The 14,471-nt window shown below is 55.3% G+C and overlaps 3 protein-coding genes across 3 annotated transcripts; 2 read left to right on the forward strand and 1 right to left on the reverse strand.

The window, feature by feature from the left end:
* Positions 1–1,237: 1,237 nt before the first annotated feature.
* On the reverse strand, positions 1,238–1,543 carry LOC136534024 (uncharacterized). Its single transcript, XM_066526520.1, has one exon. The coding sequence runs from the start codon at positions 1,541–1,543 to the stop codon at positions 1,238–1,240; it is 306 nt and encodes a 101-aa protein (XP_066382617.1).
* Positions 1,544–8,371: 6,828 nt separating this feature from the next.
* On the forward strand, positions 8,372–9,397 carry LOC136534023 (uncharacterized). Its single transcript, XM_066526518.1, has one exon. The coding sequence runs from the start codon at positions 8,372–8,374 to the stop codon at positions 9,056–9,058; it is 687 nt and encodes a 228-aa protein (XP_066382615.1). The 3' UTR covers positions 9,059–9,397.
* Positions 9,398–10,876: 1,479 nt separating this feature from the next.
* LOC136534025 (TPD1 protein homolog 1A-like) lies at positions 10,877–13,751 on the forward strand. Its single transcript, XM_066526521.1, has 4 exons — positions 10,877–11,133; positions 11,556–11,673; positions 12,223–12,351; positions 12,859–13,751. The coding sequence occupies exons 2-4, from the start codon at positions 11,568–11,570 to the stop codon at positions 13,260–13,262; spliced, it is 639 nt and encodes a 212-aa protein (XP_066382618.1). The 5' UTR covers positions 10,877–11,133; positions 11,556–11,567; the 3' UTR covers positions 13,263–13,751.
* The last annotated feature ends 720 nt before the right edge of the window (positions 13,752–14,471 follow it).

Below are 14,471 nucleotides of genomic sequence, written 5' to 3' on the forward strand. Positions count from 1 at the left end.
TTCCGGGTCACCATTAGTCCGGTGTATAGGAGTTCTACATCTGGGGGTACTGGACCTTAGGGGTCAGTGAGTACCTCCCCGATGAAGTATATGGGCCGCTAGAACTTAAGATGGTGTCCCGGTTCCTCCCTTTCGACGACCAGGGCGGCACTTACCATATGGTTGCTGACCGCGACGTAGAGGAGGAGGGGTTCTCCTCGTTTGGGAGCGACGAGGATTGGGGCTGACGTCAGGGACGCTTTGAGGCTCTCGAGAGCCTACTGAGCTTCCTCAGTCTAGATGAAGGCGTTCGTCTTTTTGAGGAGCTTATAGAGTGGCATCCCTCATTTGCCGAGCCGAGAGATGAACCGACTCAGAGCGGCCAGACAGCCAGCGAGCCTTTGCACACTCTTGACATTGCGTATGGGGCCCATGTTGGAAATGGCCATGATTTTTTCAAGGTTGGCCTCGATGCCGCGCTCGGACACAATTTATCCTAGCAGCTTCCCCTTTGGAACCCCAAAAACACATTTCTCATGATTCAATCTGATGTTGAACCTATAGAGGTTCATGAACATTGTGGCCAAATTTGCGATCAGGTCACAAGCTCGAGTCGTTTTGACCACTATGTCATCAACTTAGATCACGATCATTGGTCTTGGCCGCTCGGCTTGATCAGGCTGATCGAGCGGGTTGATTTGGTTGGCGAAGCATTGCTGCATGCACCTTTAGTAGGTGGTGCCAGCGTTCTTTAGGCCAAAAGGCTGGTCACATACCAGTATGAACCATACGGGGTGATGAACGAGGTCGAGAGCTGATCGAACTCTTTCATCGTGATCTGGTGATAGCTAGAGTAGGCATCTAGAAAGGAGAGGATCTCGTAACCCGAGGTAGAGTCGACTATCTGGTCTATGCGCGGCAAAGGGAAATGATCCTTTGGACACACTTTGTTGAGGCCAGTATAATCAACGCACATTGTCCATTTCCCGGTCTTCTTTTTAACAAGAACGGGATTGGCAAGCTAGTCGGAGTGGAATACATCTTTGATAAATCTGGTTGCTAGGAGTTTAGCGATCTCTTCGCCTATGGCTCTGCGCCTTTCATTGTCGAAATGGTGTAGGCATTGCTTGGTGGGCTTCGAGACTAGGATGAGGCGTGGTGCGTGCTTGGCGACCTCCCGTGGTATGCCCAGCATGTCAAAGGGCTGCCATGCGAAGACATCACGATCGATGTGCAGGAAGTTGACGAGCTCGCATTCCTATTTTGCCTGGAGGTGGGTCCCGATCCGCACCGTCTTGGCTGGGTCGATGGGGTCAATTCCCACCACCTTGATTTCCTCAAGTGGACAGAAGGCCATCGAGGAGGTTGGTTTGTTGTAGTTTGGTACTATCGGGAACGACGATTCCCTGAGCCACGGAAGCTCAGACAAGTTGACGATCGCGGTGGTGAGCTTGAAATGCTCGTGGTCGCACATGAAGGCGTGCGAGAAGGCACTGCTCACGGTGATGACACCGCTTGGTCCTGGCATTTTTAGCTTGAGGTAGGTGTAGTTGGGGATTGCCATGAATTTGGAGTAGCATGGCTGCCCCAAGATGGCATGGTAGGACCCTGGAAAGTCCACCACCTTGAAGGTGAGGACCTCCGAGCAGAAGTTGGCTCGATTGCCAAACATGATGGGTAGGTCGATCTGCCCGAGCGGGTATGCCTATGCTCCCGGGATCACCCCATAGAAGGGAGAGCCCGCCAGGTGGAGTTCCGACCGGGGGATGCGCATGGCATCGAGGGTGTCAACATAGAGGATGTTGAGGCCGCTGCCTCCATCCATCAGCACCTTGGTGAGGCGCTTCTTACGAATGATGGGGTCAATGATGAGCATGTAGCGTCCTAGTCTCGCGACGTGGGATGGATGGTCCCTCTGATCGAAGGTGATTGAAGATTTCGACTAGTTGAGGAAGGAGGGGATGGCCGTTTTGGCGGCGCATGCCTCTCGGTAGCACACCTTGTACTGGCACTTAGACCAGATGGTGTTGGATCCACCAAAGATCATAATGCATTCCTCAGGGTCGGGGAAGCCGTCTCTGACCTTGCCTGCCATGCCTCCTTTCTTAGCTACCGGCTCTTTGCAGTCTCCTTTTTTCGGCCCACCGACCTATCATAGAAAACGTTTGAGGAGCTCGCAGTTCTTGTAGAGGTGTTTGATGGGGTAGGCGTGGTTGGTGCATGGACTATCCATGAGCTTGTTGAAGTGGTCAGGTAGTCCCTGTTGGGGCTGCTTGCCTGTGCGATCAGCCGCGGCGACCAATGCGGTGTTGTCCGATCGGCGCCGATCCTTTTTATTCTTCTTGCCCCTCTGTGTGGAGGGGCCCTCGCCTTTGTCCTAGCCCCATTGAAGACAACTCCGACCGCCTCCTCACCGGAGGCGTGGTTAGTGGCAACGTCGAGCAGGTCGCGGGTGGTATGGGGCTTCAGGCATCCAAGCTTGTGGATCAGGGACTCGCAGGTCGTCCCGGAGAGGAATGCGCTGATGACATCTGCGTTGATGATACCAGGGAGGGAGTTGCATCATTGGGAGAACCTGCGGATCTAATCCCATAGGGACTCGTTGGGCTCCTGCTGGCAACTCTTGAGGTCCTAGGAGTTTCCAGGGTGGACATACGTCCCCTGAAAATTTCCGATGAAGACCCTCTTGAGGTCCACCTAGTCGTGGATGCTGTTGTGCAGGAGGAATTCAAGCCATGCCCGAACATGTTTCCCCACACAGATGGGGAGATACTGAATGATGAAAGAGTCATCATCCACCCCTCTGGCTCGACAGGCGAGCCAAAAATCTTCAAGCCAAATACCAGGGTTTGTCTCCTCGATGTATTTGGTGATGTTGGTGGGTGGTCAGAAGCACTGTGGGAATGACGCTCTCCGGATACGCCGGTCAAAGGCCCATGGTCTCGGGCCCTCAGGGCTAGGACTTCGGTCGTTTGGCCGGCAGCCGTGCCTAGGGCATGTTTCACCGCTCCCCTTGATAGTTTGGCTGGGCTCCATGTCACCTGCTCTCACCGCCGCCCGGTGGACGTCATCATCATGCCAGGCCTGATGCCTGTTGCTCACGATGTGTGCGAGCATCCTGGTGTGGACCAGGCCATTCGTGTAATGGCGGTCGATGCAGAGCAGGTGCTAGGTCAGACCGCGATGCAGCTGCTGCCTCCCGAGCCGCACCTAGTGGCTATAGCCACGAGCGGATGGAGCGATCTGTCGGGCACATCCCCGCTCCTCCGGTGGGGAGAGAGGGCATGTGTCAGAGTTGTGATGCGGAGCTTTCCGTCTGTTGAACGGTGGTGGCTTCTACCAGGACCCAGAGGTTCCGATAGATCGCCCGCTTCTGGGGGTCGATGGGCTCGGGAACGCCGCACCGAAGCATTGCTGCTGCAGCGATGTTCTGGCTAGCCCGATCGAACTGTGGGAGACCGTTCCCCTCGTTCATGATGTCGTGTTGGACCTGGCGAGTGCGACCCCAGGCGCTGCCCGCTGAGTTATGCACATGGGGCACAACGTGCTGCACCGAGCGTGTTGGCGTAGGCGGCGGCTAGTTCTGCCACCGTTATCATAGTTCCTCGGTGTGCCCTTGCGCAAACACGAGGACCCCCGCATGCGAGTCCAGAGGGGTGTGAGTTTGTGTAGACTCCGCAACGACCGGCAGCTATCCTGGAGCATCCGCCATAGCACACTCCCGGGATGGATGGTGGCTAGGTGCCACATCGCCAATGCTGGAGCCGTCGCTCTCACCCTCATCATTCGAGATTTCGTGGAAAGTGGTAGGAGCATAGCCCGTCATTCCCACGAATTTGGATGTTAGGGGGGATGGCAGCAGCATCCCTTAGAGCCCCTAAAAGGTCCTAATATGGCTAGAGGGGGTGAATAGCCTATTTAAAATCTACAAATCAACTAGAGCAATTTGATTAGTATAACAAATAGCGAAATGCAAACTTGCTCTAGCTCTATAAGGGTTGCAAGCCACCTATCCAATAATTCTAGTTGTTATGATCACTAGGCACATAATCCACTAGGTCATTACTGACTAAGAGCTCTCACAATTGCTACACTAAAGAGCTCCACTAGATAAACTTAATCCACAAAGCAAGCTCTCAATTCTAGCTACACTAAAGAGCTTGATATAGCTAGTTTGCGGGAATATAAATGAGTAAGTGAGATGATTATACCGCCGCATAGAGGAGTGAACCAATCACAAGATGAATACTTTATCAATCACCGGGAGAATACCAAAGGGCAAGAGACAATGAATTTTCTCCCGAGGTTCATGTGCTTGCCAACACGCTATGTCCTCGTTGTGTCGACCAACACTTGGTGGTTCGACGGCTAAGAGGTGTTACACGAACCTCATCCACACAATTGGACACCGCAAGAACCTACCCACAAGTGAGGTAACTCAATGACACGAGCAATCCACTAGAGTTACCTTTCGGCGCTCCGCTGGGGAATGTACAAATCCCCTCACAATCACTGGAGATGGCCACGAACAATCACCAACTCATGCCAATCCTCCTTCGCTGCTCCAAGCCGTCTAGGTGGTGGCAACCACCAAGAGCAACAAGCGAATCCCGCAGCAAAAACACGAACACCAAGTGCCTCTAGATGCAATCACTCAAGCAATGCACTTGGATTCTCTCCCAATCTCACAAAGATAACAAATCAATGATGTAGATGAGTGGGAGGGCTTTGGCTAAGCTCACAAGGTTGCTATGTCAATGCAAATGACCAAGAGAGAGCTTGAACCGGCCATGGGGCTTAAATAGAAGTCCCCATGAAATAGAGTCATTGTACCCCTTCACTGGGCACAACACGGGGTGACCAGACGCTGGACCTCAGTGTTCGGTCACGCGATGCATGCCACGTGTCCCCTCTCTTCAAATATTGAGTGCTCGATCTCAACAGTCATGTGATGACTGGACGTAGCAGCTCAAAGTGACCGAACACTGAACCCTAGTATCCGGTCATTTCTAGTAAGCATCCAGAGATTACTTTTTATGACTGGACGCGTCCAGTCATGCTCGACTAGACTCACCCAGCGTCCGGTCACACGGTGACTCTTCTATGCACTACCACATCAGCCAGACCGGACGCACCCTGTCAACGTCCGATCACCAAGTGACCCAGCGTCCAGTCGAAGACCGATGCCAGTGTCTTCACATTATCATTAACCAGACACGTCGGTCCTACTGAGACCAGCGTCCGGTCACTGTGTGACCATCATGACTAACTCCTTTTCAACTCTATCTTCTTCACCCTTGCCCAAATGTGCCAACAACCAAGTATATCACCTTACACATATGTGTTAGCATATTTTCACAAACATTTTCAGGGGTGTTAGCACTCCACTAGATCCTAAATGCATATGCAATGAGTTAGAGCATCTAGTGGCACTTTGATAACCGCATTTCGATATGAGTTTCATCCCACTTAATAGTACAGCTCACTAAGTGTCTTGATCACCGAAATAAAATGGCTCCTACTATTTATACCTTTGCCTTGAGCCTTTTGTTTTTCTCTTTCTTCTTTTCAAGTCCAAGCACTTGATCATTACCATGGCATCACCATCATCATGTCATGATCTTCATTTGCTCCACCACTTGGACTAGTGCTACCTATCTCATAATCACTTTTGATAAACTAGGTTAGCACTTAGGGTTTCATCAATTCACCAAAACCAAATTAGAGCTTTCAACCCCTGAGCACACGCATCCGCGGGGGAGGCGAGGCCATAGGGGAACCGATCGTACGGTGTCCGTGGTGCGGTCGATACGGTCTCTCTGGATAATCGGCAGGAGATAGTAAATAGAGAGTAAATAATAGTATGCATATTACTCACAGCGGGGTTTGAGCAGAGAGTTTGCTCGGAATGAAGCGTGGATGCCTCGTCGTTGAAGTCGTCGTGCGTCCCAGAGCCGATGGAGGGCGCCCCTCCAATGGGTGCCGGAATGAGAGTCTCCTTGCGGAGGTCTAGTACGTCAAGCCAGTCGACAACGAAGTCCAGGCTTCCAAAGAGGAAAGCCTAGGATGGCTTGAAGACGGGTGGAACCCACATCCCAACCGGTGGGAGTGCGGAAAACTCTAGTGAGCTGAAGCGAGTCGTATCGCCTGAGCCCGCCATAGCGAAGGTGGCGGAAAAGTGGGCCATCCGATGACCAAAAAGTGTTGAACGTACAACGTCTTCTCTATGGACGGCGCTAACTGTCGGTGCAGAAAGTGACCAACAAGTAAATATTTATAGTTTTGTCGTACGTTGTGATAGGAGGTGGCCTAGCACTCAATGACACAGGGTTTATACTGGTTCAGGCAACGTGCCTTACGTCTAGTTTGAGTCGGTCGGTAATTTTATTCCTGAGCCTAGATGTTCGAAGTTTGCAGTGGGGTTACAAACAAGAAGGAGAAAGATGGGGGGTACAAGAGGTTCGGTCGGACTCTGGTCGGAAGGGCCGAGAGTGACAAAGAGCTCCGCTACGAGCTAAGTGTTCGAGCGTGTGCTCGTGGTTTGAACCTGATGGTTCTGCTGTTGTGTGCTAGTGAACTTAGTCGATCTAATGAATCTGAAATGACTTGAATCTGTTGGAAGAGAGCGCATCTCCTTTTATAGATGAAGGGGATGGCCTTACAAGTGAGAGGGAGAGAGAGTACGTATGCTACTGAGCCTTGTTGCCCAAGACGACGGGTACAGGATGATGGTAGGCGCCCATAATACTGTTGAATGTTAGATGCACGTGGGAGGTGGTGTTGTCTTCTTCGGGTATGGCAGACGACGGTGCCTGCCACACTGTTGATACCTGGAGGCATGCAAAGGGTTTTTACCATGTTCGTCCGGTACCGTAAAAGCCAGCGCCCACAATACTGTCGATGCCCAGAGGCATGTGGGGAGGGCCTACCGTATGGGAGTTAATGGCGCCCACAATACTGTAGGAGAAAATATCAGCGCCTACAACACTGTTTGGGCTCTGTTGTGCCAGGGAGGTTGTAGAGTACTGTTTTCTGCAGGTGTACAGAGTATGGTCCCTGGTATTGAGGTTTGACTTGTGCGCCCGGCCTTACTTTCTCCATCCGTTTCCTGATCCTTACCGAGCGGGCGTCCCTAGTCGGTCGGTCCTAGTTGACTCTGATTGCGCCAGTCGGAGAAGAGCAGTGAGCAGGGTTTTGGCGTACCCCGGTCGGAGACGTGGGGTCGGAGTTGAAAGTAGTGCTTTGGCCAGGCCTTCCGGTCGGAGAGGCTGTCCGGAGGCGGACTAGAGACCGAAGTGAGCGCTCCGGTCAGAGAGATGGATCGCCCTTCTTGCCTGTTGTTTAGATACTTGGGCCGGCTCATGAGTTACGCGTTGTCTGCTTGGGCCGAGTCTTTGTTGGGAATCCGGTTCGTGAGGAACCCTGGGTTTATGAACCTGACAGTAGCCATCAAAATGAAGCTAATTAAGCAACAAAATTAAAGGAGTGGATGTTTGTTACTAACCTTAAAGCAAAAAGATCAAGCCATTCTTCAAAATCCAAGTGCTAGCTTCAAGGTGAAGAGCAGCCGCAACAATAGAAGGAAGGGCCAAAACGCGTGCCTCTGTTCTCGGGATGGAAGAGAGGAAGAAGGAGAGAACGGCTGCAGCCTTTTTATGCTGTAGGCTTATCATTGTCGGTTCATGGATAGAACCGACAGTGATAGAGTTCAATCACTATCGGCTCTTGGATTGAACCGACAGTGATACGTGGCCATCAAGCCACTGCCGGTTAGAGACACAAACCGACAGTGATAGTTGTCACCACTGCCGGTTCAGTCACATCCCAAATTAATTTCTGGTTTTCAGAACAAAGAACCGGTAGTGAAGGGTCAACACTGCTGGTTCTTCTGATTCTGACAGTAAAGTATTCTGTAGTAGTATGGGAGTTGTAGTCACCGGATCAGTCGTGACAGTAGCTATCGGCTATTTTGGGAGCCATTAGAAAATAGTCGTTGGCGCATCCAGTGCGCATGGGACATGTTCTGTGCATGCGCAGAATGGGGTCTTTTGACCTACGGCTAGTTGGCTTGTTGGCTCTGTAAATACTTGTGTGGCCGGCTCTTTTGAGTCTCTTGGCACTCTCGGCTGATTTTCTAGTTTCTTGTTTTAAGAAGGTTTACTGAAATCTATGACCTTTGATTTCTTGTCTAACTGGTTGAAAAAGTTTGATTATCAGTGAGATGAACATTGGTTCCAAATGAGTAGCTAACCAGCGTGTGGCAAACCACACGTGCTTCGAAATGAGTAGTAGCTTTGAAGTGGTTTCAGTTCCAATGGATTCAGTGGACGCGGGTGAGCAACCAACTACACCGGTGATGTAAGACTGACTCCAACAGAGCCAACCCAAACGCATGACGCATTTCCCGGTTTGCGTGGTGCACAGTAAAAACGTACGTGACCCATATCCTCCTTTCTCCAACAGCGGGCGCACCGAGATCCATATCCTCCTTTCCCCTTTCCCCATTCACGGTGTGGTCGCTCAGCACGGGCTCGTCGCCGCGGGGCTCCGAACGCAGCTCCGACGACGGGGAGGAGCTGGTCGAGGTCACGCTCGACCTGCAGGAGGACGACACCATCATTCTGCGGAGCGTCGAGCCGGCCACGGCGGGGGCCGCCACCGGGCTGCCGCTGGGCGCGCGCGGGGACCATGCGGGCGGCGCGTCGTCGCGGTCCCGGTCGCCGTCGATCAGGCGGACCTCGTTGCACCGGCTGCTGCAGTTCTCGCAGGAGCTCAAGGCGGAGGCCATGTCCATCACGCGCCAGTTCTCGCAGGACCTCACCAAGCGCTTCGGCCGCACCCAGAGCCGCGCGGAAGGGCAGGGGCATCAGCAGCAGGAGCCGTCGTCAGGCATCGAGTCGGCCCTCGCCGCAAGGCGGCAGCGCACGCGCTCCGGCGCGCACAAGGCACTCCGCGGCCTCCGCTTCATCAGCAGCAACAAGGCCAACAACGCCTGGATGGAGATGCAGGCCAACTTCGACCGCCTCGCCCGATTCCGCGCCCACCCGCGGCGGATTTCACCTCCCAGTCGCGGATCTAGTCCGTGGCGGCGGGGAGGAAAGGCGAAGAACCCGAGCGCGCGCGGTTGCGACGGCGCCGTAGACGGCACTAGGCGTCCTGCGCGGCTTGGGCGGCGAGCTCTCCCTCCCTCCCCGCCGAGCAGAGGCCCCGCCGGCGAGCTCTTGACCCGCGGCCGGCGAGTTCCAGGCGCGCGCGGCGGTGTCCGCAGCCGCGACCGGGCGTCCGCGGTGCCCGCCTCCCGGCACAGGCGCGGGAGCCCCTTCCTCGGCCGGCGGCGCTAGGGCGAGCGCGCCCCCTGGCGGCGGCCCTGGGCGAGCGCGCCGGCGGGGAGGTGGGCCGCAGCGAGGGCGCGGGCGTGGCGCAGGGCGAGGGCTGCCCCTGCTGCGGTGGCGCACGTGCTGCCCCGCCCCTGTGCCGGGCTCCGCACCTGCTCCCTCTCTCTCTCTCGTTTTGCGTCGTCGAGAACGAAGACGCATTTTTGCGTCGCGAGTCGGATGCTACGCAAAATGGCTACCGTGTTTGCCTTCTCCGTTGGAGCATGATTTCGGAACCCAAAACACTGTGCCGTATGCATTTTACGTTTGGGTCTGCGTTTACCTATTCCGTTGGAGACAGTCTAAGTTACATGTGTATGTAACACACGGGCCGCCAAACAAGGTCTACTGGGTTCCAACCACTGCGTTACTTCTAGCTCGTTTTTATAACTTATATATATTAAGGAAAACAGAGAATTGCATGGAGGGAAATTTACCATATGAGTCCGAGACAGTAGGCGACCGAGACACCACCGATTCAGCCCGAGTTGTCATGAACGTAATTCTTTTTGGCTGGGACGCGCACTTTCCTCTGGCTCACCACGTACCGGTAGACGTCCGAACGTGCATGCCCCCAGCATCATGTTCCATTTTGAGCACGGCCACTTCGCCGGACGGTAGAGGCATGCAGCCCACGACCACGACGAACAGCCACACGTGCCGTGTGCAGGTAATTACGTACTCAAAGTGGTATATATATCTATATATACGACTGTAGAGACGAGAGGTGGGTTCACCGGTCTAGTACTCCGTGGTATCTATTGCGGCCACGCGGCACGTGTGGCATGAGTATCCCATGATTTGGTCGGTAGCCTCGCCGTCGCCGGCTCGCCGCCGACGGCCATCTCCAGGCGGCAGCTGGGTGGTAGAGGAACGCTAAGTACGAAACGCCCGGCAGATCAGGCTAGGTGGTAGAGGAGCGCCGGCCCCTGCCGAACCGGGCCTCACACGGATCGTTTCGTTTGAGGTCATCACCGTTCACCCCAGCAAACTTTTTTTTTAGGCGGACCGCAAATATCTTCCATCTCTTCGTTTTCGTTTGCGCTGCCACCGTATCCGTATAGTGCGGACGCACAGCCATTTTCCGTCGCCCCGTAATTTTTGCGAGAATCTATTACGGTCTACGGATATACAGTACCAGGCCGGCTGTTTAGCAGTGGCACGAGGATCCAAACTTGAATTTCAAAACGGAGCTCCAGAAAGATCCGGTGAAATTCGTTCCAGGGTTCAAAAGACCGAAAGGCCGAAGCCTTTGAGCCTGCCCCTGCCCTCCCTTTCCCTTTGCGACAGTGCCACGGCAGCCTTGACCAGAAGGGGACCAGACCAGATCGCTTTCGCAGCAGCCTCTGCCAGCGCCTGGTCCACTACCCTCCCTCCCTTCCCGGACCCACCAGACCCAGCACCAACACACACACATTCTCCGCTCTTGGCTTGGCTTCCATGATCCCATCGCCCGTCTCCATCTCATCGACCTCCCACTAGTACTACTAGTATATAACCCAGCGTCACGTACGGGGCGGGCGCAAGGCGCGGCGCAGCAGCAGCGGCAGCAGCAACTCCACCGCCGCACGCCTCGCAAGCATTCGCCTCGCGCATCGCCTGTCCTCGTCCGCGCCACCGCCACCAGCAGCAGCACGTGCGATCCGAGAGGGAGTTGGGGCGAGGACCGGGACGGTGGAAGGAACCAAACCCTAAGACACGGCCGCCGGCGGCGAGCTGTGAGGACGTTGACGACGTTACCGGCGACCGCCTCCGCCTCCAACGACTCCAGCTCCTCCAGGTAGGCGCCGCCATCCCGTCCGTCCCTCCTTTCCCGCTCCCCGCCCCCTCAGCAACCGCCGGGTCTGCGTGCGTGCGAGCTTGTGTGCGTTCGGTTGGTCCCGCCGTGAGTCCGGGCGGCCTCCATTCGCACATGGACGCGTCGTTGTCGTTCTCGTTCCGCGACCGCCTGGCTATAGGGCACCAACTCTGCTCGACACGGCGGCGCGGTCTGCATGCCAGTCCGCTCACCGGGGACGCGCGTCGCGGTGGTCTCCCTTGTGGCCGCTCCATGGTTAGGCACCACTGCCGCAAGGCCTTATAGCCAGGCTTCGTTGCATGCCAGTAGAGATGTGGGGTGCTTCTCTGTTCAAGGCTTCGTCGACGTGCCTCGCAAATTCATCTGTTCAACTCTCTAACTCCTGGCGTCCGTGTTCGCTCCAGGGTCTCATCGCGATGAGGATGAGGGCGTCCTCGTCGGCCGCCTTGAAGGCGATCGTGGCATCGGCTTGGTTCGCCGTGCTGCTCGGTTCGGCCTCCCTCGCCGCCTCCGAAGACGCAGGTGCTGTTTCCGTCGTGCTACTTCTCCGCCACGGCAATTTAGCCTTGTTTTGTTTTTCGGTTCCGTTGCTCCAATCTAGTACCAACGTACTCCGCCGCCGTACTCTCGATTGTATTTGTTGGGATTTTTTTGAGCATTTTGTTTCCATAATCCAGGTTTTTTCTCATCAATTTTTCTGTTGGAGGCTAGCCAGAGAGGTTTTGATTAATTAATATCCTCCATCGAATCTATTTTATTTTTCTATTCCAGCTTCGACCATCACCATCATGAACTCCATGAAATCTAGAATGAATCTACGCTGCTGTATCAGTATCACAGTACGACTCCTTTAGGAAAAAAATTGTACCGATTCATGAACTCGTGTGCTCGCCTAATGCATGATTTTGTTTGATGCAAAAGGCGCTACTATGTTTCGTTGGATTCTCGAAACCGCGAGATATTTTTCTCTGGAATTATTTGATCTTTTTGTTCGCTTTTGATTGGAATTATTTCGCCTTTTCGTTTAGGCCCTTAACGCTTCCATCCAACCAATCCCATGTGTCGCTGCAGGATTCTCGCCGCCGCCGACCGCCGTACCAGCGGGTCCGCCGCGCCCGGCACTCCGCGCCGTCGCTGCCGCCGTGCCCGTGCCCGTGCCGGTGCCAGCTCCGCTGCCCCGCAAGATCCTCCGCCCACCAGGTAAACCGCAAGCCCCGTCCCGTCCTACTCGTGCTCCACGTCCCCGCCTCTCCCACCTACTCGCCCATTCCCTCCGGTCCGTCCATCCATCCCTCACCGTCCGATCCGCCGGTCCGACGGCCAGAGCCGGGGTGCATGCAGCGCCCCCTGGGGCCCCGCGCTTTCTCCGACCGTACCCTGCTCCCGCGGGCCCTCCGTCCCCGCGGTCGTGCGGCCCCATCCCTGGCACTGTTTTGTCGTGGGGTTCGAAACGACCTCCTCGTCCAGAGGAGGCGGGAGAAGGGAGAAGCAGAACCGGGGCCATCTGCTGGCTCCAAACCTTCCATTGATTCGTTCTGTCGTAGCCTCGATAGCGAAGCGTGGGGGACCCGTTGGCTTCGGCGCCTGCATGACAAGCGGGCCCATGATTCTCATTTGCACTGCTGCTTGCACCTATACACAACTGCACTCCGGCCGGTCTCACATTTTTGTTTGTTTGTTTGTGCCGTGGCACCGGCAATAATGCAGGCGTCGCCGGCGGCAGCGGAGGAGCAGCAGGAGGCCCGGTGCGGCCGAGCCGAATGGACGAGGGGTGCGCGGGCGCGGAGGACATCGCCATCTACCAGGGCCACGCGTCGTCGCTGCCGGGCGGGGTGCCGGCGTACAAGGTGGACGTGATCAACCAGTGCATGGGTGACCTGGACGGCGGCGACTGCGCGATCGCGGGCATCCACGTGCGGTGCGGGTGGTTCAGCTCGGTGAGCCTGGTGGACCCTCGCAAGTTCAGGCGCCTGGGCCACGATGACTGCCTCCTCAACGACGGCCGGCCACTGTTCGGCGGCGAGACCATCTCCTTCGAGTACGCCAACTCGTTCCCGTACGAGCTCTCCGTCCGCGTCGCCACCTGCGTCGACCCCACCACCACCCCGTAGGCCATAGGCGCCGCCACCTCGCTCCGTCGGCAGCACACGATAGGCATATAAACTCAAACTCATAACACTACTACCACAGTACCACGAGTATTATAATACAGTACTACAAGTCAGTTGCAGCAGTAGGGCAGTGCAAGGCAGTTCTCTGGTTCTTGGGTCGCATGGGTGGGGGAGCCAGGGGCCCCGGATCCAAATGTAATTAGCTGGTGGTTGGGTGATTTTGTTGGCTTTGTTGGATCGGGCGCGCGAGGGAGCGGCAGGGACTCCGCGTTTTGTTTTTGCCGAAGCTCCAAGGTCTCGCGTCTCACGTGTACATGAATGAACATGACACGGATCGAGCGGTGAAAGACTTTTAATAGTACTAGTGTTCTCTGGATGCGGGATGTGAAATTTTTGGGTAGCCAGGCCGGCCTGCTGTAATGGCAAAGCTTTGTTTCATGCTGGAAGGACTAGTACGTAGCAGCCGTGGTTGTGGTAAAGGAGGCGAGTGCTTTTTCGTGTCTGTTGGCATTGCTTGCTTTCTTCTTTTGGTTGAGCTTCTGTGCGTGCTGGCTGTTGCCATGGCCCATGGTGCCTTGTTTGCTTGCTCGAACATGTGAATGATTCGAGCTGTTCTGGTCATGAGAAATACCGTTTTGCCAACGGTGGGGTGTGGACTGTGGATGCGGGTGCCCCGGCCATTGATGTGCTTCACCGTGTGTCCGTGCGGTTCGTGCAGGGCACAGCAGCTGTCAGCTGTGTGCGACTTGCTTTTTCTGGGCAACGCTGTGCCTCTGCGAGAAGCCTGCTGGCCTGCTGCCGCATGAGACCGGAGAGAGAGAGGGAGGTGGGACGGGGGCTGAGTGACCGTGCGAGTGACAGACATGCTGCGCTGCGGCGATTGATGGGGGTGCTCGTGTTTCGCTTTTGACAGAATCGGCCTGTTCGCTTGTTAGTTTCTGGGCTGGTTTGGGCTGGCGGGTGCTGGTTTGTTGTGAGAGGAAAATACTGTTGGCTGGCTGGTTTGGACTGGCTGAAACCAACAAGCGAACAGGGCGATTGATTGGAGTGTGATGGCTGTGAAAGGCTGAAAGCTGAAACTGAGATGAGGGCAGGGCCTCAGCCCTCAGCGGTGTAGGGTACTGTGGGACGTCGTAGCCCCTGCTTGCCGTCTGCCCGTAGGGCCTGCTGCCTAGTTCCATCTCAAAATACGTGTTGTTTTCGTTTTCC

Source organism: Miscanthus floridulus, unplaced genomic scaffold, assembly GCF_019320115.1.
Source record: "Miscanthus floridulus cultivar M001 unplaced genomic scaffold, ASM1932011v1 os_1419_2, whole genome shotgun sequence".
In the NCBI taxonomy this organism is placed as follows: domain Eukaryota; kingdom Viridiplantae; phylum Streptophyta; class Magnoliopsida; order Poales; family Poaceae; genus Miscanthus; species Miscanthus floridulus.